Source organism: Pleurodeles waltl, chromosome 3_1 (genome assembly GCF_031143425.1).
Source record: "Pleurodeles waltl isolate 20211129_DDA chromosome 3_1, aPleWal1.hap1.20221129, whole genome shotgun sequence".
Taxonomy (NCBI): Eukaryota; Metazoa; Chordata; class Amphibia; order Caudata; family Salamandridae; genus Pleurodeles; species Pleurodeles waltl.
In genome coordinates, this window is record NC_090440.1 from 581,811,131 (window position 1) to 581,836,749 (window position 25,619).

At 44.8% G+C, this 25,619-nt stretch overlaps 1 protein-coding gene across 1 annotated transcript in view; it reads right to left on the bottom strand.

Annotated features, from left to right (window-relative positions):
- Nucleotides 1-22,947: 22,947 nt before the first annotated feature.
- IGHMBP2 (immunoglobulin mu DNA binding protein 2) overlaps nt 22,948-25,619 on the bottom strand; it is a 219,196-nt gene continuing 216,524 nt past the window's right edge. The window contains exon 15 of the mRNA XM_069223024.1: nt 22,948-23,164. Coding sequence (XP_069079125.1) covers nt 22,967-23,164 — 198 coding nt within the window. The 3' untranslated portion in view covers nt 22,948-22,966. The remainder of the gene's footprint in view (nt 23,165-25,619) is intronic.

Consider the following 25,619-nt stretch of genomic DNA (forward strand, 5'->3'; position numbering starts at 1 on the left):
CACACGTACACACACAATCATACCCACATTCACCCATGCATGCATACATCCATTCACACACACATCCACACACACATAAATACAAGCACCCACGCATTCACACAACACACCATACACACACACACTCACAACCATGCCTGCACACACGCATTCCACACGCCACACACCAGCATGCACACATACACCCACCCACACCTCCACCCAACACCCCCCACCTCCCTCCCCTGTCAGAGCACCAGACTTACCTGATTGCAGTGGGTCCTCCGGCAGGAGATGGGACGGGGCGCTGCTACCAGCAGCAGCATCCGCCAGCAGAACACCGCCAGGCCATATCATGTGTCATGATACAGTCTGCGGCGGTCTACTGGCATGGCACTGCTGCTGGCAGCAGCACCAGCTTACCACCATCCGCCGAAGCTGGAATTCCACCATCCTTCTGGCGGAATTCCGGCTACGGTCATAATATCGCAGACGGCAGGTAGCTGCAGCGACGGGACTTTGGCGGCCGGGGCGGTAGACGGTCAATACTGCCGTTGTCACAATGATGGCCATTATGTGGTGTGCACTTCCTGTGTTTTTGTGGTACTTTTTGAACTTTCTTTGTCATGTAGGTGGTGGCCTATACTAGTATCCACACCTGTGTTTGCGGTGTTTTATTGGGTTCAACAGGTGGTCCACATGGTGTGATTTGGCTGATTGCATGTACTGTTTTATAATTAATTTTGCTTATTTGTAGGTAATATTTTATAACACCCAGCCTTATGATGGCCGGACGGACCTCTGACTGCCACACAGACCAAAACGTAGACATTACCTTCTCATTTGACAAGTTGAATTGAAAGACCATGATATTGCTTGAACTAGGACTGAAAACCAGGCAATTATTGTGCAGGACTGTGTCAAGAGGAGGGTTATAACCCCTTCCTGGATCTTCCTTTGGGATACAATTGTGCGATCTAAAGGGGGTATGTTGTTGTCAATGGGATGGACATTTGTTGTATTTGTTGTAAATTTTTGAACTTCCTGAATCCTATTGATTAAGATATTGGATTTTAACAGTACGGAGTTGTCTTATTTATTAATTGAATACTGGATCTTATGTACACAAATTATATCTAAACAATTCCTCTAGGAGCATTTTTAAGTGAGATCTTTGGGGCATAGTTTTCAGCATCTATTGCAACCAGAAAATTTTCAAAAGAACGATACCAGATTTTCCATGGAATTGTAATTTTCCCCGGTAACGGTAGAAAGGCATTTAACTGAACAACTTGTTGTGCAGAAGCCATGAGGTGCAGAGATCCATGAAGTAATACAATTACCCGTATAAGTTCATATAATGAATGTTTCATGCACCTACCAGAAAAGCTGTACTCTTCAAATCTGCATTTGTGTTATAGTTGGATGTGAATAAAATTCACAATGCAAATAGAATCAATTGTAGCTGAACGTATAAGAAAGATTTCCACACAGATAATAATCAGTGTATGAGGTGTTGTGAACTGCCTTGCCACGTAGGGTTGAAAGAAATGTAGATCCAAAGTAAAATGATCCCAACTTAAGATGGCCGGCATGCTTGGCGTGGTGACATCACACGTCACGTGATGCCTGTTCCTAGCGCGATCCAATGGAGCGAGGCACAGATGCTCTGTCGCACCAAAAACAAACAGAATAGCAGTGCAGGGTAATTAACCCCTTCTGTGCCGGGGACGTAATGGTTACGTCTGCGGCACATTGCTCCTGTGCCGAGGACGGAACTATTACGTCCGCGGACATGAGCTCGGAGGGAGCGCTAGTGCCCCCTCCGTGGGCTGACCTCCCACCCCCCCATGGCAGGGATGGAAGGGGAAGCCCTTACCCTTCCACCACCCCCATAATGAAGGAATTGCGCGCTGACATCATTACAGGGTGCCGGTCGCGCTGGAAGCCATTTGCTTCCAGCGCGATCACGGAGAAGCAGGTAAGTTTCTCCTCCGGCGGGTGGGGAGTGTCAAACAAAGAGGCATTGGGGGGAAAATAAAGGGTTTTTCTTTCCCCCCCGATATCTCTTTGAGCATGCGATTGGGGCAGCAGGAATGCTCACTAGACACCAGGTATTTGCTTTTTTTTTGTTTTCGTGTGCTTTTTTGTGTATCGGGGAGCGGCCCTTAGGCAAGGGTCACTCCCCTTTGGGGGGGCATAGGTTTTATGGCCATTTCTGCCCCCTTTGGGGCAGATCGGCCTATTATTTTTAGGCTGATCTGCCCCCAAGGGGGGGGGGAAGAACCCACTGGAATGCTAGGGATGTTTTTTATTTCTTTATTTCTGGAAGGGGGCACCCCATTGGGCAAGGGTTGGGGGCAGATGGGTCTATTTCTTAAGGCCCGGGGCAGAAGCCACTTAGGCACCAGGGATAATATGTGTGTGTGCAGTTATAGGATGGGGAGGCAGCCCCTTGGGCAAGGGTCGCTCCCCTTAGGGGGGCATAATATTTATGGCCATTTCTGCCCCGCTTGGGGGCAGAGCAGCCTATTATTTTTAGGCTGTTCTGCCCCCCTTGGGGGCAGGAACCACTGGAACACCAGGCATTTTTTTTATTTGTGTACTTCTGTGGGGGGGGGCATAGAACTGTAGGTCATTACTGCCCCCCTTGGGGGCAGATCAGCCTATTTATTTTAGGCAGAAGCACTTAGGCACCAGGGATAATGTGTGTGTGTTTATTGGATGGGGGAGCGGCCCCTTGGGCAAGGGTCGCTCCCCTTAGGGTTGATATTATTTATGGCCATTTCTGGCAGAGCGGCCTATTTTTAGGCTGATCTGCCCCCAAGGGGAGCAGAAACCACTGGAACGCCGGGGATTTTTTTTTATTTGTTTATTTCTGTGGGGAGTGCCCCCTTGGGCAAAGGTCGCCCCCCCCAAGGGGGGCATAGAACTGTTGGCTATTTCTGCCCCCCTTGGGGGTAGGATGGGCCTATTTCTTTAGGCCCATCTGCCCCCAAGGGGGCATAAGCCACTTAGGCACCAGGGATAGTGGGTGTGTGTGTGTGTTTTTCTTTATTTATTTGGGGGGGTGGCCTCTTGAGCAAGGGTCGCTCCCCATGGGGACACACTACTAAAGGTTCTTTCTGCCCCCCTTGGAGCAGATAGGCCTATTTTTTAGTAGGCCCATCTGCCCCTATGGGGGCAGAATCCACTTAGGCACCGATTTCTAAATGCTTGATGGTGGGGTGTTTGTCAGCTGGCGAAGTATTTGCATTTGTGATAAAAAAAATCTCCTTTTTATTCTAGTTCAAAGCTTTTGCTTTCTTTGATGTGACTCCTTGCGGTTTTGGTGGTGGTTGACCTGCGGTTTGCATAGTTGCATGTTTTAGGTAAGTAAAAACGATTTACCCCAAAGGAGTATTGTTGCCATGCATGAATGACATGTTTGTAGGTGGTGTACTAAATGCAGGATTGTGTGTGAAATTGTCCTTAGATTTGTGCACAATGATATTTGTGTTGTCTTATTTCTAATTTGTTTTTCTTTCTTTCTTTTTAGTAGGATATCATTGGTGATTGCTGTGTCTGTGCAGAGTAGTTGCTGGTGAGTAGGTTTTTCCGGCAAGTGAGTAGTACCGTTTTTCAGTACATAACTCTTTGTATAAAACCACACATAGTTTATTACTTATCTTACACAGTGCTGGTTGTTGGTGGTGCATTTGTCCAGTTACTTTTCATAGGAAGGATCATGGCTAGCTGCAGGATGACCGCTCAGCAGGTTGTTGGTATGCTTTTTGAGTCATTGTCTGATCATGATTATGAGACTGACACTGCATCCGAGGCAGAGGAGGAAGTGAGAGATTCTGCAATGAAGTTTCTGTCGGAGAGGAATCTTCTGATGAGAAAGAAAACTCTCAGTGCAGATAAAGTGCCTGTTTTAGAGGAGGACACTGATGTGCCATCAGTGCAGCAACCTGCGGCTGAAAGGTTTCCCATTAGAAGTCCTGAACTCTGGGTTGCCCCAAACATGGAGCAGCCAGAGTTGCCTGCCTTTATTGGTCTCCCTGGGTGTAGAGTCAATACAGATAACTTTTTGCCTGTCAATTTCTTTGAGTTATTTATGGATGATGTGTTTTTGTAAGAGATTGTTGAGCAGACTGTATGCGGAGCAGTATTTAAGGGACAACGCTGCTAGACTTAGGCCACACTCTCGAGCTACCCAGTGGATTCCCACAAATTTGGAGGAGATTATAAGTTTTGGGGTTTGACACTTTTGATTGGGGTTGATAAGGAAGCCATCACTGGCTTCTTATTGGTCTACTAGACCCTTGATGGCAACGGCTATATTTCCTGCAACCATGAGTCGTAATCGGTATTTTCTTCTTCTTAGGATGCTGCATTTTGTTGCCAATGTTTTAGCCTTGCCACAAGACCACCCTGATTCTGACTATCTTTTTAAGATCAGGCCTGTCCTTGATCATTTTGTAGATCGGTTTTCAGAGGTCTATGTTCCAGGCATGTGGACGAGTCTTTGGTCCTTTTCTTCAAGGGTCGTTTGGTTTTTAGGCAGTACATTCCTAGCAAGAGGGCACGATATGGAATTAAATTGTATATGCTGTCTGAAAGTAGTACAGGATATGTGTATAATTTCTGGGTCGACACTGGTAGGGATTCCAGTATTGACCCCCCTGATTGTCCTCCCACTTTTGGAGTTACTGATAAAAATTTGTGGGAACTTGGTATAACACTGTTTAACAAAGGTCACCATTTTTATGTAGTTGATCAGAGGTTGGAACGTTATACTGCTATTCTTAAGTCTTACATTTGGTCTGAGTTAGCAATTCACCTCTTCCACTCGGCAACTTTTAATGCTTTTATTGTGTTCAAGGATAGGTCTCCAGAGTCAGTGATAGAGAGCCTTATTGTGGTGGAACAGGCAAGCGTTCCTAGAGAAGCAGTGGTGTAGGATGTGGCTAGATTGAAAGATAGCCACTTTGCTGAGCACATTCATCCCAAGCCTAAAAAATACTTTCCAGCTAAGAAATGTAGAGTCTGTGCTCGAAGAGGTATCCAGAGGGATACTCGAATGTACTGCCCAGATTGTCCTTCAGGTGGTTGTTTCAGGAATTACCACACCTAGAAGAATTACTGTGAACTACCATGGGTATAATCGCCTGTTTTATATTTTCATGTGTTCAGTTTCATGGTTGGCATTACTGTCATGTACTTAGTTAGAACTTTTGTGTTTGTAGTTTTGTAATTATTTCTAATTAGTTAGAGGTTTCTTTGTTTTTAGAACAAAAAACAAAAAACAAAAAGTGATGCCATTGTGTGTGGAGTGACACTTGGCTGGCGGTGAAAATATTGACTTGCTGTTGGCTACTGCAACACACTGCCAGCCAAACGCCAGTCCACACACTCCCATCAGCTGGTGTGATTGCTGTATCAGGCATGTGGGCGTATGTAAGTGATGGGCACTTGAGCGCCGCTGTAGCGAGTGTTGTAATGTGCTGGGCCCGTGGCTGGCGGCATGAATGGTCTTGTGCATGTCATGTATGAAAGGTGTGTGAATGGAGTGTAAAGCTGTTGGTGCCTTGTCGTGGCTTTACAACTCACGAACTGAGTCATTGGTTCAGTTTTTTTGGCCTTTCAGTTTTTAACAGTGCATTTCATTTTTGTGAAATCTCTTGTAAATATAATTTTATCCACTGAACCATCATTCACCCTTGTGCCAAATCTAACCAGTATGTGTGGTAAAACTGTCAAAACCTGCTCCGCTGTAATCAGGCGTCGCAGCACACTTGTGACACGCTAGGTGAAGATGTATAAAAGGAAAATGTGTGCATTTCAACTCGCTGTGCTATCCCCCCAATCACTACAGGTTTTTGGCATTTTTCTGTTGCAGGCACCTGGGCCACCCATACAAGTGAGGTATAATACTTATCGGGAGACTTGGGGGAACGCTGGGTGGAAGGAGTTTTGTGGCTCCTCTCAGATTCCAGAACTTTCTGTCACAGAAATGAGAGGAAAAAGTGTTTTTTGGCCACATTTTGAGGTTTGCAAAGGACTCTGGGTAACAGAACCTGGTCAAAGCCCCACAAGTCACCCCATCTAGGATTCCCCTAGGTGTCTGGTTTTCAAAACTGCGCAGGTTTGCTAGGTGTCACTAGGTGCTGGCTGAGCCAGAGGCCAAAATCCACAGCTAGGCATGTTGCAAAAAAACAGCCCTGTTTTCTTTGGGAAAATGTGATGTGTCCATGTTGTGTTTTGGGGCATTTCCTTGCGCAGGTGCTAGGCCTACCCACACAAGTGAGGTACCATTTTTAATCGGGAGACTTGGAGGAAAGCTGGGTGGAAGGAAATTTTGTGGCTCCTCTCAGATTCCAGAACTTTCTGTCACCGAAATTAGAGGGAAAAGGTTTTTTTGGCCACATTTTGAAGTTTGCAAAGGATTCTGGGTAACAGAACCTGGTCGGAGCCCCACAAGTCACCCCATCTTGGATTCCCCTAGGTGTCTAGTTTTCAAAAATGCGCAGGTTTGTTAGGTTTCCCTAGTTGCCGGCTGAGCCAGAGGCCAAAATCCACAGCTAGGCACTTTGCAAAAAAAACAGCTCTGTTTTCTTTGGAAAAATGTGATGTGTCCACATTGTGTTTTGGGGCATTTCCTGTCGCGGGCGCTAGGCCTACCCACACAAGTGAGGTACCATTTGTATCGGGAGACTTGGGGGAACGCTGGGTGGAAGGAGATATGTGGCTCCTCTCAGATTCCAGAACTTTCTGTCTCCGAAATAAGAGGAAAAAAATTTGTTGGGGCCAAATTTTGAGGTTTGCAAAGGATTCTGGGTAACAGTACCTGGTCAGAGCCCCACAAGTCACCCCACCTTGGATTCCCCTAGGTGTCTTGTTTTAAAAAATGTGCAGGTTTGCTAGGTTTCCCTAGCTGAGCTAGAGGCCAAAATCCACAGCTAGGCACTTTGCAAAAAACATGTCAGATTTCAATGTAAAAATGTGATATGTCCAATTTGTGTTTCCTGTCGCGAGCATTAGGCCTACACACGCAAGTGAGGTACCATTTTTATTGGGAGAATTGGGGTAACTCAGAATAGCAAGACAAGTATTATTGCCGCTTGTCTTTCTCTACATTTTTTCCTTCCAAATGTAAGACAGTGTGTAAAAAAGACCTCTATTTGAGAAATGCCCTGTAATTCATATGCTAGTATGGGCACCCTGGAATTCCGAGATGTGCAAATAACCACTGCTTCTCAACAGCTTATCTTGTGCCCATTTTGGAAATACAAATGCTTACTTGATACCTATTTTCCAATTTTTATATTTCAGTAAATTAATTGCTGTATACCTGGTATACAATGAAAACCCATTGCAAAGTGTAGCTCATTTATAGGCTCTGGGTACCTAGGTTTCTTGATGAACCTACAAGCCCTATATATCCCCGCAACCAGAAGAGTCCAGCAGACGTAACGGTATATTGCTTGAAGAAATCTGAGATTGTAGGAAAAAGTTACAGAGTAAAACGGCTGTTTTTTTCACCTCAAATTCAATATTCTTTTATTTCAGCTGTTATTTTCTGTAGGAAACACTTGTAGGATCTACACAAATGACTCCTTGCTGAATTCAGAATTTTTTCTACTTTTCAGAAATGTTTAGCTTTCTGGGATCCAGCATTGGTTTTTCACCCATTTCTATCACTAACTGGAAGGAGGCTGAAAGCACAAAAAATAGTAAAAATGGGGTATGTGTCAGTAAAATATCAAAATTGTGTTGAAAAATGGGGTTTTCTAATTCAAGCCTGCTTGTTCCTGAAAGCTGGGAAGATGGTGATTTTAGCACTGCAAACACTTTGTTGGTGCCATTTTCAGGGAAAAAACCACAAGGCTTTTTCTGCAGCCCTTTTTACCCATTCTTTTGAAAAAAACAAAATTTTCGCTCTATTTTGGCTAATTTCTTGGTCTCCTTCAGGGGAATCCACAAAGTCTGGGTACCTCTAGAATCCCTAGGATGTTGGAAAAAAAGGATGCAAATTTGGCATGGGTAGCTTGTGTGGAGAAAAAGTTATTAGGGCCTAAGCGTGAACTGCCCCAAATAGCCAAAAAAGGGCTCAGCACGGGAGGGAAAAAGGCCTGGCAGCGAAGGGGTTAAGGGTGGTCACGAAGCTTGACAAGATTGCAGTCACAGTCTGATGAGCAGAGACCGGAACAGCCTCAGGGGTCCGATAGATGCGGTGCGGAGACGAGCCAGAACTCCGAAGACGCTTAACAAACCAAACTCGGAACATGTCGAAATTCTGTTGAGCTCCTGTGAAAAGCACTTCGTGTTCATGCTCATCAGCAGATGAAGCGTAAGGTGAAAGAAGGCAAATAATACTAATCTGAATAAATTTAAGTGGTTTTATATGAATGTTGTAGGAGCTCACCGATAAGCGTGCTTGTCCTGTGCCTTCCGTGTGCAACTGCTTCGGAATCCTCAGCTCAAAAACAGCCTCGAGCAGGCCATTTTAAAATACAACATTTTACAATGCTATTTTACGCTGAACATGAAATACATAGTTCTACACTACATGCATACTTGACGTGGTGAATAAAGGACTTATCACAAAGTATGATTCACCGCAATGACGCAGTTAAATTTAACTGGATTACCTCAGCACTAGAAGTAATTTCTCCTCTAAAAAGCTAGAACCTGTCTCTTATTGAACAACCCCCACAGTACCCTGGTCCTCGACTACTAATATTAATAGCAAGCGCCAATGTAAAAAATCTGAATGGGAATGGCAATTTATTTATGAGACGGTAGCTAAATAGGGTGACCACCTGGCACTGAGGCAAATTCTGGACAGGACTGTAAAAAATTCAGGACAAAGGGTCAAAATTCAGGACAAAAATTCAGGACAAAGGGTCAAAATTCAGGACAAAAATTCAAGAACAAACATCAGTTTTACAGACACACTCAAGAGAGGCCATGCCTCACTATGTTGTCAGTGCATTTATTTACTCTTTTTTTAACACAGCACTATTTATTCACTGTGGACCTTTTGTGATTGCCTCCTGTTGTGCTACATTCAGGTGTCACATTACGTCCTTGTTCAGTAGTAAATTAATGCCCTTCACGGCAAGGCCATCACCCCTACCCAAATCTACCCGATCTTTCCTGAAGAGAAAGTAACAGCAAAAGTTTGATTATGTTTCTGAACATTTCAAAACCCCTGGCAAACAGTTTGGGAAACATTAAGGTAATTAACTTTATGCTAGTTTAAACAAATTGAACAAAAACATCTGGTTTACCCCAACCGCCCATGGACTTTCAACCTAATATTTCTTAAAGATGCAGGGCAGATGGTGTGGGTGACAGTCTCACACCTAATGACAGGATGTGATGTACCCATAACTTGTCTCACTACACTAGAGTGTATGTTTGGGACTCTACATATATCTCAGAAATGGGAGCCTGGACTACCAATCAAGGATAATAAAAGAGGAGGATGAAATCGAGATTAGATGGGAGATCCACGGCAAGTAATTCAAAGGGTTGTTGCTAACAACTGGATAAATAAAGAAGAGAAGAACAAGGTGGGACAATTCCTAAAATCAGACAAGATGGGTCCACCAAGACTATTTGAAGGTATTGGGTACCTGGGGAGTTGTCTGCACACAGGAGCGAAACAGAAGGGGCACTGTCAAGTGGTTGAACAATCAACACCCATCCACCTTGGCAAACTCTTCTGGTGCAATGGTCTGCTGTTAGTGCGTGTGAAGGGTGAGCAGGGGCCAGACCCCTTGCAAGGTTGTGCAAGGCAATTGCCTGCTTTGACCATGTCTTTAAATGGTTTTGAAATTGAGCAAAAGCAAAACTAGAGATCTGGGTTATCCCTAAGTGTCAAGTGCACATAGAATCTTCAAAATATTTGGGATGTAAATTTTACAATGTACACATTTTAAAATGTAATTAGTGTTTCTTTAACATATGGCACTGTTTTCCCCTTTATATACAATTAGATCTCAGATTGAACTGGGAACCAGTAACCTTTTTGATACCTAGTCATTAAGATCTACCATTCTTACACTGATTTCCAGGATGAAAATCTCGGCAGAGCGAACGGTCCCTCCAAGCCCAGTTTGCTTTTTGGTCTTCTCTTCTGCTTTCTGTAGAGGCCACGTGGCACTAGCGAAGATGGTGTGCTACCCCAATGATAGTATTATTTTGCAAACCTTCCCCTGCTCGTTCTTCATTCCTTCTTCAGACAGGCCACACATCTGATTTGGTCGCTGCTGCGCCATCGGGAGATCTTTCCTCTCTAAAGCTAACTGTGACTGCGGGTGGATTAGATCTTCTGGACTTAGAATGCTTTTATTCAGATGCAGATGTTCAATGGGTGGCTCACTGGCTTTCTGCCAACCTCCCTGCATGAGATGGGGTTTACCAGTAAAGACTTTTAAGAAGGCTTAATGCACTGCTCATCGTTTCCTACTCACACTTCTATGGATCACCTTCCGGGGTTATCATGCATGGCTTTCTCTTGCCTTGCCAGAACCTGTAAACCCACTGACACGAAGAAACCCTATGCTCCTGCACTACCTTTGCTAAGCCTTCCCACTCGCACAGGATGGCTGTGTTCAGAGCAACTCCATCAGTGGCATGTTGCAGGTGTCTTAAAATTGGGGACTTTGTTTCTGAACAGTGAGCTACTAAATTTCCAAACCCTTGTGACAGACTACCATCTTCACCCCGGTCAACTCATTACTTACAACCACCTTAAATAATCATTACATGCCCTATTTCATGTCTGCTACCTAGCACTAACCCTACAAGAGGTGTGCCAGAAGTTCTGTACCATAGGAAATGGTGGCAAACTGATGGAATAGGTGTACAGACCTATCCTGCAACATGGAAACCACTCCAGGTCTTCTTGTCATACTACCTGGGTGATTGATGTAGCCAAACCTCTGCAAGATATGGACTAAAATACTGGACTTTCCCCACAAAGTTTCCCACAGCTGTCACTTTAAGTAAATTCATAGTGCTTCCTTGTGAATGCATTCTGCCCGTTGCTTGTATCACTCCACTTTACGCCACTCCATGCCACTGCACTCTTCTCCATTCGGAACCACTCCACATTATGCCACTGCTCTCATTGCTACTTCACACTATGCCTCTCTACTCTACTCTGTACTACTCTACTCTAAGCCACTGCACTTTACGCCTCTACACCACTGCGCTCTGCTCGTCTGCACGCCATACCACTCCAGTCTAGGCAACACCAATCTAATCCGAACAACTCCACTCTCTGCCACTCTGCAACGCTACACTGTATGCCACTGCACTCTAAGCTAATACACTCTATGCTAATGCACTTTACTCTGTAACACTCAACTCTATGCCCCGACACTCTACATCAATACACTGAACATCATTCTAATCTACTCTGCACCTCTGCACTCTATGCCACAACACTCTACACTACTTTACTCTATGCCATCACACTCTATGCCACTTTATGCAACTCCACTCTAACCTGCACTTCTCCACTCTAAGCCATCTCACTCTACTGTGAAATAATCTACTTTATGCCACTGCACTCTGTGCCACTGCATTCTATGCCACTGCATTCTATGCCACTGCACTCTACCCTGCACCTCTCCACTCTATGCAACTGCACTCTACTCTGAAACAATCTATTCTACGCCACGGTACTCTATACCACTCTGACCACTGCACTCTAGTTCAATGCACTCTACACCACTGCAAGCTGACACTCTGCAACACTGCTCAGGCCGCCACTATACTCTACAACACTCTGCTCTGTACTACTGCATTTTGCACCAATATACTCTATTCCACTGCATTCTATGCCACTCTACTCTGCCCAATGCCACTCTATGCAACTGCACTCTACACCAGTGCACTCTAAACAACTGCACTGCCCTTTACTCTGCACCACTGTACTCTATGCCACTGTTCTCTGTACCACTCTACACCACTGTACTGACACTCTACTCTGCAACTCTGCACTCTACACCACTCTACGCTATGCCACTGCACTCTAGGCACTATACTCTACTCTACACCACTCTACAATACTCCACTCTGCACCACTACACTCTATGCCACATAAGTCTACTCTGCACTCTTTGACACTGCACCACTCTGCATTACTGCACTCTCTGCTACTCTATTGTATGCCACTCTACTCCACTGCACTCTATGTAACTCTACCCCATGCCACTCTATGCCACTGCACTCTGCGCCAATGCACTCTAAACAACAGCACTGTACGCCACTGCCCTCTACTCTGTACCACTGTACTCTACGCCACTGCTCTGTGCCACTCTACTCTGTCCCATGCCACTCCATGCCACTGCACTCTAAAGCACTGCACTCTACGCTAACGCACTCTAAACAATTGCACTGTACCCCACTGCGCTGTACTTTGCACCACTGGGCTCTGCGCCACTGCTCCTATGCTACTCTACTCCACTCCACACCACTATGCCACTAGCTTTAAGCCATGCTGAACAGCAGCTACTCTGGTGTATAACATGGCTAATGGCTAAAACACATTAGCAAAGCCAATACCTCTTTCGTAGATGAGACCTATTGCTTTGCCAATGTTTGTTAATACTATGAGGTACTGAAGTACCTGAAAGAACTATAAAAAATACAATTGCATCATAATAAAGGCTGCTACAAAATGCGCAAATACATTTTGGTTAAATAAAAAAAAGTGCTTCTCAAATACAGATTTGAATAATATACAGTTTATACCTAGTGCTAAACAAATGTATAACACTACATAAAAACCACACACTTCACAGCTCACCTTGAAACACCATTACAATGCCTCTCTGAAAGAAATATCTTTGCCACCAGAAAACTTCAAGTGACTCCTTTTAGTAAAGTCAATGCAGGTTTTCAAGCCCCTTTATATTTGCAGATTTACCAGTTGCCCACATTTGCATGTCTTTAGGGAAGGAGACACCCTGCAAGCAGGCCTTTTCTTGTCTGTCTGTCTGTCCCTCCCTCCCTCAGAGTACAGGAGATCCCCTGCCTTCCAGTCCAGCTGGGGAAACTCCTCTGCCCGTAATTTCTCCCTGCCTCCGTTGCCCTTTACGTGAAAGGCTAAAATTACGGACAAATGCCGTCCGTTAAAGCTTTCATCACGGACAACGGACAGCAGGGCAAAATTACGGACAGTCCGTGAAATTTACGGACGGGTGGTCACCCTATAGCTAAACCAGCATTCGGAGTTGCCATCCGGAATTTTGATAAATTTATCAATGCTGCAGACACTGCCTGCCTGCTACAATGAAAAAAATGAAAAGGACAATCACTGTTTGAAACAAATCTTCTCTATCGTTAAATCCTTTCTCAATCCCCCTTCTAAGGACAGAAATTAACCTTTATCAGAAATTATACAGGGACATGCCTCCTTTCAGGGCAAGATGGTTAAGATCTATATTTCATATGCTGCACCACTGGCCCTAAACAGTCTCTCGTTCATGGAGGAACTGTTCTCCTCTTTGCAGGCTTATCACCTCTGGAAAATATAACCAACTTTGAATCAGAAACACATAAAGGGATTCTTGCATATGTATCTGGCTCTCCTTCTGAACTGAAGATCGTCCTCCTCGAGTATATACCATCTTATTGCCAACTTTCTCTCAACGATCTGTCAAATCTAAAGAATGTGTTTCTTTCCAATTCCACGGTACCTGATACATGGAAAAGGACTCCAGTAGTTCCTTTGCGAAAGAAACGTTCTTTTGACCTATCTTCTCTAACTTCATGCCTATTTTACCTTTTCCAGCAAACATTTTAGAAGAAGCAGCAATCTCCCGTTATCTAGACACAGATTGCTGGATATGTCCTAATCAGAATGGAAACAAGAACATAGTACAGAAACAACTGCTCTAGATGTCGCAGGACCAATCTACAACCTTTTATTTTGTGTTCCACTCCCATCTTACTATAGCGAGTCTGCAAGCAGGGATGTGCAAGATGGATAGGTTCCTTTCTTATGGACAGATCATATATATATATATATATATATATATATATATCTATCCAAGAAAGAAGTGACTCAAACAGATGATCTCACTAAAGAACAAAAATATATTTCTACTACAATGTTTGAGTCACTTCTTTCTTGGATATTACATTTTCTTGTGGCTCTTTGTATCCTTTGAGATCCAGATTTTTGCCCTGGCTGGCTGTTGTTTTCTTGTGATCCTGCATCTTCCAGTATGTGTGTATATATAGAAAGAGTATTTTTTGTTTTGCAAGTAACTTTGGTGCCGTTTGATGAATATTCACTAAATTTTCCAAGAAACTACGATGCTCATTTCAGCTGCTGTCTGGAAAGTTTCAGGGTGATCCGTCAAGCGGGGGCTAAGAAAAAAGGGGGGGGGGGGGGGTCCCAAAACACATTTTCCCCATTTTTACATAGGGATTTTGAACAGCAATAGCGCCAAAACTACTGGACGGAATTACACCAAATTTGGCAGAAAGGTAGCTCCTGGTCAAGTAAAGAGCCCTTTTTTGTTATTTAGTGTAAATCCATTTAGTAGTTTTTGAGAATTTTATGGAAATTCAATGTGTATATATAGGCACGCTAAGGATTTGTGACCCCTCCGGATCTCGCAACTCAAGATCTGATTGGCTGCCAACACTTCAACAAGGAAGTGTTGGCAGCCATGTTGGGACTCAGCTGAAGCTGAGTCCCTGAAAAAAGGTTAAAAATAAAGATAAGTGGCCAAGGTACGTACACCCTGACCCCTTCGTTCTGGGCTGGGGTCCCATTGCGGCCGTAATCAGGCCCTAAGTGATTTGCCCAGAATCACAGGATGTAGAGCTGATGCCGAAACTCAAACCTGGTACAACAGTGGAAAAGTCTGCAGCTTTGGCCGTAACGCCACATTCCCTCCCCTAATCGCAACATATAATCAAGTGATCAACTGGATAAAAAAACAAAGTCAAATAGCAAATATAAAGCAGTGCTTTGTCGCTATTTGAGAACTCCGAAAACGTGTTCTCATTTTAGTTTTTTAGAGCACTAACCATAATTTCTATGGGAATAAGACCCTTTGACTTTTATAATTTCTAAAGGAAATGTTTTAGGTATTACAGTTTTGATTACAACAAGATGACATCAGGCATGCCACACTTTCGTAATAAATATAGAACGTTAGCAATCTAGTTTATTAGAAAACTGTGCGGAGGCAGATGTCAGGGACATGGACTTTGATAATTGATGGCAGGCAGAAGGGAGCATAGGCAAAAAGATGACCACACTGGGTAGACGAGAGAGGCAGTGGCAGCACAAGGGACCATGGAAGGCAGGGCAAAGGAGGGCAAGGGCAACAAACCAACCATGCAGGACAGGCAAGAGAGGCTGCGGCAACATAACAAGCCACATAGGGCAGAAGGAAGAGGCAGTGGCAGTACAACCATACATGCCAACAGACCTGATTCAGGCAGGAGACCCCTGATGTTTTTCATCCCAAAAGGGCTTTGTTGCATCTGTCTCCTGCCTAAAACCTCCTCTTTTTCAATGTAAGTCAATGGGGTAAATCAATTCCCCAGGTTTTGTTTTCTCAAAATCCCACTCTTACCAAGTTCAAAACGTTGGCAAGTATAGTACATTGAATCAGGGCAGGAGGAATGGGGTAGGAACACGGACTTGGATAACAGATGGCCGGAGGGAGAGGAGTAAGGGCACCAAACTGACCTTACACAGCAGGTGTTGCAGCAGCACAATACACCACAAAGGGCAAGCGGGATAGCAGTGCAGCACAACAGCCCATAGAAAGCAGTGGGGGGGACAGGGCCAAGCACTTGGACAACAGAGCAGAGTGGAAAGAGGCAAGGACAGCAAGCTGACCATACCCGACAGACAGGAGGGAAAGTTGCAGCATAACAGACCATGAAGGGCAGGAGGGAGCGGCAGGGGCGGGACAACGGACCAGACAAGACAGGAGGAAGAGGATGGAAAACGGAGGGCAGGGGGCAAGGCTGGTGCAGCAAGCTGGCCATGGAGGGCAGGCTGGATGGACCCTGGAAGCACAACATACCGTGGAGGAGCACAGTGAGACTATTTAGGCATTTTTAGGAGGCTGGCCTGGCTTACAGTGGGTACTAGTGGTACTTACACCTTGTGCCATGTCGAGTTATCCCTTGTTAGTAGAGTGTAGTAGTGTTCTAGCAGCTTAGGCTGATAGAGGTAGCTATAGCAGAGCAGCCAGGCTGACTGTAGAATACAATAGGCCTAGGGGGAACACAAACCATATACTAAGAAAGTGGAATGCACAGATGGACCCCTAGGCTAGTGTAGTGTGTAGAGGGTCGCTGGGAGTGTAAGAAAACACTAAGGGTGTAAAAGATACCCCACCACAAGACCCTTGAATATAGGAGTAAAGTACTACTATTTCCCCAGAAACACACTAAAGTCGTGATAAAGGATTTTGCAAGGACCACAACAGACTGCAAAGCACTGAAGACGGATTCCTGGACCTGAAGGCCTGCAAAGGAAGGGGACCAAGTCCAAGAGTCGCTAAAGTGTCCGGGGGGGGGGGGGGGGGGGGGGGGGGAGAAGGGGGCAGGAGCCCACTAAACCCCGGATGAAGGTGCAAAATGGCTGCCTCTGGTTGGAAGAAGCTGCAGGTTTTGCAACAACAGAAGGAGGTAGGAAGTTCTTCTTCGTGCAGAAGATGTCCCACGGCGTGCTGGAGGATGCAGCGTTGTTTCCTTGGCAAAATACCGCAAACAAGCCTTGCTAGCTGCAAGGGTGCTGCCCGGGCCCAGAAAGGACCAGGATGTGGCCACTTGGGAGAGGAGACAGAGGGGGCCCTCAGCAACGTGAAGAGCCGTCGGACATGAAGGAAGCATCAGCAGAAGTTCTTCAACACGGGTTCAAGAAGTCTGAACATGGCGGTCATCTCAACACTGCAAAGAGAGGTCCCACGACACCGGAGGTCAACTCAGGGAGCTGAGCATCGCAGGACGGAGTGCTGGGGACCTAGGCTCGGCTGTGCATGCATGATTTCTTGGAAATGTGCACAGAAGCCCCTGTAACTGCAGTTCACGCGGTGCACAGGATTACTGTCTGGAGAGGGGAGGCAAGGACCTACCTCCTCCAAATTTGGACAGTTGGACCACTGGACAGTCTGGGTCACTTGGGTCCACCACCTGTGTCCCAGGGGCCACGCTTGTCAGGATGAGAGGGGACCCAGAGTACCGGTGAAGCTGAAGTTTGGTGCCTGCTGGAGCAGGAGGAGGATTCCAGCGACCCACAGGAGATTTCTTCGTCGCTTCCAGTGCAGGGTGAAGGCAGGCCGCCCCCAGAGCATGCACAACCAGGAAACAGTCGAGAAAACCGACAGGATTAGGTGCTACAATGTCGCTGGTAGTCTTCTGGCTACTTTGTTGCAGTTTTGCAGGCATCCTGGAGCAGTCAGCAGTCGATCCTTGGCAGAAGTCGAAGAGAGAAGTGTAGAGGAGTCCTGCTGGATTCTTGCAAGTCGTTATCTAAGGAAAAGCCCACTGGAGAGACCCTAAATAGCCCTCAGAAGAGGACTGGCCACCTAGTCAGGTAAGCACCTATCAGGAGGGGTCTCTGATGTCACCTGCTGGCACTGGCTACTCAGAGGCCCCCAGCGTGCCCTCACACCTCTGGAAACAAGATGGCAGAGGTCTGGGACACACTAGAGGAGCTCTGGGCACCACCCCTGGGGTGGTGATGGACAGGGGAGTGGTCACTCCTCTTTCCTTTGTCCAGTTTTGCACCAGAGCAGGGGCTGGGGGTTCCCTAAACCGGTGTAGACTGGCTTATGCAAGGAGGGCACCATCTGTGCCCTTCAGAGCATTTCCAGAGGCTGGGAGAGGCTACCCCTCCCCAGCCTTTAACACCTATTTCCAAAGTGAGAGGATGTAACACCATCCTCTCAGAGGAAATGCTTTGTTCTGCCTTCCTGGGACTGGGCTGCCAAGTCCCCACGAGGGCAGAACCCTGCTGGTGGGGTGGCAGCAGCGGTAGTTGCAGAGAAAACCCCAGAGAGCTGTTTGGCAGTACCAAGGATCCATAGTGGAGCCCCTGGGGTGCATGGAATTGGCTCCCCAATACCAGATTTTGAATGGGGGGACAATTCCATGATATTAGACATGTTACATGGCCCTATTCGGAGTTACCATTGTGAAGCTACACATAGGTGTTGACCTATATGTAGTGCTCATGTGTAATGGTGTCCCCGCACTCACAAAGTCCGGGAAAATGGCCCTGAACTATGTGGGACACCTTTGCTAGTGCAAGGGTGCCCTCACACTTAGTAACTTTGCACCTAACCTTCAGCAAGTGAAGGTTACACATATAGGTGACTTATAAGTTACTTAAGTGCAGTGAAAATGGCTGTGAAATAACGTGTGCGTTATTTCACTCCTGCTGCAATGGCAGTCCTGTGTAAAGGTTTGTCCGAGCTCCCTATGGGTGGCAAAAGAGACGCTGCAGCCCATGGGGATCTCCTGGAACCCCAATACCTTGGGTACCTAGGTACCATATACTAGGGAATTATAAGGGTGTTCCAGTATACCAATTGAAATTGGTAAAAGTGGTCACTAGCCTATAGTGAAAAATGTAAAGGCAGAGAGAGCATGAGCACTGAGGTTCTGATTAGCAGAGCCTCAGTGACACAGTTAGGCACTACACCGGTATACACATTCAGGCCACAAACTATGAGCACTGGGGTCCTGGCTAGCAGGATCCCAGTGAGACAGGCAAAAACATACTGACATACATGTATAATTGGGGGTATCATGCCAAGAAAGATGGTACTTTCCTACATCATACACACAGACAACAGAAGAAAGAAGGTGGGAGAGGGTCAGGGGCAGTAGGCTGACCACACAGGGCATGTGAGACGGGCTGTGGCTGTACAGAAGGCCATGCATGGCAAGTGGAAGGGTTAGTGGCAGCACAATGGCCAAGGTGGCCAGTAGGGAGGGGGTAAGGGTATACACAAAGGACCATGGAAGACAAAAGGGATGGGTAGGGGCTGGATGCAGGCAAGAGAGGGCAAGGGAAGGGGCTTCACAACAGGCCACACAGGGTAGGCAGGAGGAGCAGCTGCAGCTCAACAGAGCATGGAGGGCAAAAATGAGTGGCAGCAAAATGGACCGGAAGGAGGGGAAATGGAAATTGGGCAGGCAGGGTAGAGGTGGTAGGGACAGGCGGCAGTCATCTGACCATACAAGGCAGGTAGGAGGGGCAGTGGCAGCTCAACAGAACACTTAGAGTACATGGGGGGCGGTGGCAGGCCCATGGAACATGGTGAGCAAGATGGAGGGAGCAGAGGCAAGCACCCAGTCATCGAAGAGCAGGGAGAAGGTGGGTAGGGGCAGCAAGCTAACCACAGAGGCTACGCAGGAGGGCAATGATGCAGCACAGAATTGGACAACAGTGGGTAGGAGGAGTGGGCAGGGACATCAAGCTAAATGGAGGCCAGTGGCAGCACATTGGACCATGCAGGGCAGAAGGGAGGGTGTGGGTGCATGGACTCGGACAACAGAGGGTAGGGAGGAGGGGGATATGGTAGGAAGCAAACTGCTCAGGGCAGGCGGGAAGGGCAGTGGCAAAACAACAGCCATGCATGGCTGTAATGAGGAAGCAGGGGCAAGGACTTGGACAATGGATGGAAAGGAGGATGGGGGAGCAGGAGCAGCAACCGTTTGTGGGGGCAGCACAAAGCCAGGCCCCTGTGTCCAACTCCAGCCCCCCCACCCCGCCCGCGCATTGAGATGGATATTTTACTTACAGTTAAAAAAAAAAAAAGAAATTCACTGAAAAAAAACAAAGGTTACAGGGATGATTTAATTAGATTCATATTTTACACACACAGAACCAAAGAAATTCAGCTGTTATAGTTATTTCAGGTAACTATAACTCATGCCCTAAGGTAACTATAACTTGCGCCCTGGCCATGCACTTCTAGCTACCCCAGATATCACATCACTCCTGACATCTTCTGCGACATCATTGATAATATCACTAACATCTGCAGTAAAATTATAAAATTAGAAATCTGTGCATCACGAGGGTGCGAGTTATAGTTACCACAAAGCACAAGTTATAGTTACTTGAACCTAACGATAGCCTCCATGTAACCTTTGTTTTTAAAGTGAAAAAATATGTATTACCTACTGGTGGTCACCAGTAGGTATAGTTAGTATCTAATTTACATAGAGAAAGCATTTTGTGACTTGCCTAGGCCTTCGGCTTTCTTTGACGGACCTTCACGAAAGTTTCCAAAAAACGTGTGCCAGGGAACCTTCTTGTGCATGAGAAGTTTCGGGGTGATCTATCAAGTGGCAGCTGAGAAAAAAAGGGGGCGGGGTAAAAACAAAAATGTATTTCCCATTTTAATTCCCATAGGGATTTTAGACATCCCTACAACCCGAACCGCTGGATGGAATCACACCAAATTTGGCAGGAAGGTAGCTCTTGGTCCAGATGGAGTGATTTTTGTTATGTGGTGTAAATCATCTGTTCATCCATATTTAAAATATTAAAAGAAAAACACATTTGTATATCTGAAGGAGCGAACCCTTCGCAAATCCTCTCACTGCGCATTCCTGAACCCTCGAGCCACAGGAAATCACTCATTGGCTGGCTCCAACCTGATCTGAAAGTTGCGACTGCCAATTTCGAAAATGAGGAATGGTCTCTGGAAATGAGGTGGAAAACATGTGCAAGGTGGCATTAGGGGACAGGGTGGGAGGGGAGACTCTGACCTCATGAATCAAATAGCAAAGTTTTAAAAAAAGTTGTTTCTTTCCCCTGACATGAATCTGCCACAGCATCCAGCATGGCCCCCTGTGAAGCATCGCAAAGAAGTCACCTACATTGGAGAAAACAAATATTGGCACTCTCATCAACCCACTGACTGATCCACTCAGACTCATGCACACACTGACAGACCCACTCGGACACTCAATGCACCTACTCAAAGGCCATGTGTGGTGTGGAATTAGGTGGTTATAGGGGATTGGCAGCAGGCCCTGCAGCCAACCCATGCTTCGCATGGCCGGAGGCTGTGCACGGCAGAGGTGGAATTAACGTATAGTAATTAACATTACTTCATGTTTAAAAAAAAAACCATAGAAATTCACTGAAAAGACAAAGGTTACAGGGACATTATAGTTAGGAAGTAACATTAAGAAAAACATAGAAATTCACTTAAAAAAAACAAAGGTTACAGGGACATTATAGTTAGTCCCACATTTTAAACATACAAAACAATAGAAATTCAACTGTTAAAGTTATTTCCAGTAGCTATAACTCGTGCTCTCGCCATCCACTGCTAATTACCCCACATATTATAACACTCATGACATCTTTTATAACATCATTGATCATATCAATGTAATATTTGCAGTAAAGTGATTGAGGAGAAAACTGTCCATGGCGGGGGCGCAAGTTATAGTTACCTTAGGGCACAAGCTATAGTTACTTGAAATATCTTCAACTATAACAGCTGAATTTCTATGGTTTTGTAGGTTTAAAATGTGAGCCTAAACAGAACATTCCTGTGTAACCATTGGTGGTTTAAGTGAAAATAAATATATATATATATATATTTGTATAGTGCAGCAAATTCTCTCTCTGTATATTTATACACAAATAATTTTTATTTGTAGAGTGCAGCAAATAGCCCACAAAATGATGTGATATATATATCCCTCATTTCCCAGCCGTATTTTCTTTCCTTGGTAGGCTAATCTGTACATTAAAATTCACAGTATGTATTTAAAGAATGTTATTTAAGCTTTATTTTCATTAAGTGTATACATATTTATATTTCACTGTTAAGTGCTTGAATAAATAAAAGCAACAATGAAAAAATATTTTTAAAAAACATGTTCTATTATGTCTCTTTCCAAACAAATAAGAATGTTTAAACCAAGTGAAACACCATTTTGCTGCAAAAACACACGCTTGGTAAACCGACCGCCAGCTCTTGAAAGTCAGAACTTTGGTGGTAGTGAATGTGTCTTTTGTTGCTTTTAGTAGCTTTTTAACTATTAGTTATTTGTATTTGTGCTGCCAGATGCCAATATTGTCACACTGATCTAGTTGAAAGTGGGATGGGTATTAGCTGTTCAAAATATTGAGTTAGGCACCAAGGGCCAGATGTATCAAAGAATTTTGCATTCGCAAACGGTGCGAATTGCAAAATTCGGTCATTTGCGAATGCAAAATCACCTTTCTGAATGTAAGAAAGGTATTCTCAGTGAAATTTTAAGAAATCGCTAAAATAGCGATTCCTTAAAATTGCGACCCCATTTAGAGAATCACAATTTGTGATTCTCTAAATGCGGCATCGCAAATAAGGAATCCTTATTTGCGATTTCTTAAGCACATGTATGAAGCAATTCCTTAATGCAAATTGGGCATTAAGGAATCGCTATTACCACCAACTTGAACTTGGTGGTAACCATGTGCAAATTTTTAAAATGCATTAAAAATGCATTTTTAAAATTGACATGTAACGCACACATGCCCTTTTGGCATGTGTGCACCTTACATGTCTTCCAAAATTGTTTTGGGGTGCAGCAGAGGGGGCCTTAGGCCCCCAGCACCCTGGAGTTTGCATTTCCCAAATTGCGAATTCCAGTTAGGAATTCACATTTTGGGAAATGCAAAAAATTCCCAAATATGGGCCGACAGGCCCATAGGTGCTTATGGGGGCTGTATCGCAATTTGCGATTCGGTAATAGCATTTGCGATTTTTAAGAAATCGCTATTACCGAATCGCAAATATGATACATAGCATCTTGCAACTCAGAAATAGCGATTTCTTAAAAATCGCTATTTCCGAATCGCAAAAGGCTTTTTTGATACATCTGGCCCCAAATCACTGATGCACTTGCATGATTTCAGAGACACATGACCAAACTATATGCCAGAAGACACCAGTACTACAGAAATACTTTTCTGTTATTCAACTGTTTATTTTTCTTTTTCTTTCTTTTTGCTCTTTCTTTGGTCTGTAAGTTCATTAAGTTTTTTATCTAATCTTCTCTGTAAGTGTGCCTTTTTCGCTGGGTCAATTGAGTTATCTTTGTGTCCGCTTCCAGCATAAAGAACTCCTTCCTTGCTGATCCTTGCACGAGCATTTGCTTTAGCTTTCTCTCCGCAGCCATGCACCTGGAAGAGATACAATAAATACAGTTGTAGCTGTTATTCGCAAGACTAACGTTGTATCATACTTTACGTAACATACGCTGTTTAATTGTTCTATGCCTGGAAACTGTGGAAGTTTGGGAGATACCTTTTCAGTTTAAGAATGGAAAGTTTTTACATAAAAATGCAGTGGAAAGTAAACGAGAACATTTAAAATAAGTGAATAAAGAGCAATTGCTTTCGCTTTTCACAGACATTCGTGCTTTTCCCAATAAACGTATGATACATTTAAGGTCTACATTTGAAAAAGCATCCTGAGATTTGACCCTTGGTCAGTTCTAAATGGATATATCCCCCTGCTTCGGAGCTTCTATGGAGCTGCTGACGAAAACACTCTTTGTTCCCCCAAGATCAGGCTTCTCATAGTGCACAGACGCAACATCAGTGGGCATCCTCCCAGGGTGACCACTGGTGAGGATGCTATCCTGTGAATATGGCAACAGCTAAAGAGGGGTTCCCGTTTTCTTCACTGTCACAAGACACACAGAGCAAGTCTGCTCTGTAAACCCGCCAGCACTCAGACACAAGGATTGTGCAACAGGATCTACTTGCCTGGAGTAACTGGAGCTGTGTGAACCAGGCAGTGCCCAGGGCCCAGTGAGCACTGGAGTTGTGTGAACCAGGCAGTGCCCAGGGCCCAGTGAGCGCAGTGCCCAGGGCCCAGTGAGCACAGCACACAGCTTCTGGAATGTAGGAGACCACAAGCTTGGGAATAGCTCGCCCTAGAGAGAAGAAGCACATCAAATCCCGTGGGGGCCCCTGGCAACCCCAGATACATTAAATGGTGTCAGGTTTACTTCGCAGAGCGGTACTTTGCTAGGATGAGTGAGTGGGTGCAAATATAATGTGGCTTCCTCCAGATAAAGCACATACTGAACTATCCATTGGCTCACTGAAGCGGGCTGCAGGACCCGAAGTAGTTCTTCCTTCGAATCAGCCTGCTCTGAGGGAGTAGTAGAGAAGAACAGTTCAGGGCAGAGTTCTGCAACTGCTAAACAGCGAAAACAGGGAGCCCTTGAAAAAAAATAAAAAACGACCCTCTCTGAAATCATAAAGGCAGCAATGGGCATAGTGTAATCAATCAAGAATATAATGTTTACTTTGTTTTGGAGCTCCTGCAAGGGAAACAGCTTTTTAACCATGTCTCTGGTAGATGTAACTGGCCTATTAATAGGAAGAGTGCGACCAAAGTCTTACTGAGATTTAGCTGAGTTCCACAGTATCTGGACTCAGCTACTTACAAAGTCACATAAGTCAATGTCTCCCTGCTGTACCCATGGATTACCATTGGATGGCCGGCAAAGGTTAAAGCTTCAATAGGTAATTTACCGATGGAAGAAATAACAAAGCAAAATAACCATCTAAAAAAATAAAGACTGTAATGTATAGACAAAACAGATCTTAGGGTTAACAATTCATCGAGAACTAAAAATATATATTTTTGGAATTAATTACATCAATATTAGGACAAAAATGTTCAGAAAAATCACTTTAGTCTTTAGTGGGACAAGTCTCTGGGACCAAGCTAGATTTTGCAATGCTTTGATGGACACATTTATGTTGGAACTTACTGTTTTCTCTGAGTAATGTTCTCATAAACAGGACTCCGTCTTGCAGGTTGTCGGACTATGACATTTTCATAAATGTGAGCAAGTGTCATGAGCAAAGAGACTGGATAGAACGTGTTGGAGATTGCCCGCTTAAATGCTGTGGGTTTGATCCCATAAGTCAATGATCTATTTCTGATGTGAACACTGAGACTTCTCCTGAGCTGTTTCTAAGACCCCCAGCAATCACCTGACTCTACATATTGATACCACTAAAGGTTCCTAGGGCCGGGGCAATGCAGTGCTGCACATCTCCTGTAACTAGCGTCAAAGTTCATTTGAACTCTAGAACACCAAATGAGAGCAGGTTCCAGAAGGGGCCTTACGCATACAATTATCTGTAATCACATATGAAAAGTGCAGGTACTATTTTGATCCTCAGGAGTAAATTAGATAAACAGCAGGCCAATCTAAACTTTAATAGCAATAAACCAAAGATCAGAGTATTCTAATGGCGATTTGGGAGGAGAAAGCCCAGGAACACACAGTCTACCCAGCTCTGATACTGGCCATTGGGGAAAGTTCTCAAAATTGAACTTCGGGTCTGATTACATAGGTGCAGAACTTGTTTCATTGACAAGCAGACTTTATAGCCTCGTTTAAAACATTTAGCATTTTCGAAGGATAACAAGTTCATTTACACAAGAAAAAAAGTAAGTTTTGAGGGTTGCTCAAGAACAAGGTCCAAGGCCACTAATTATATGGTGCTCTCTTGCTAGAAAACTGTTGATTGTGGGCTTCTCAATCCCCCACATGTCTTTAAAAAAATTGTACTTGCGATACCAGACTCCAACACCAAGAACTGTGCACCA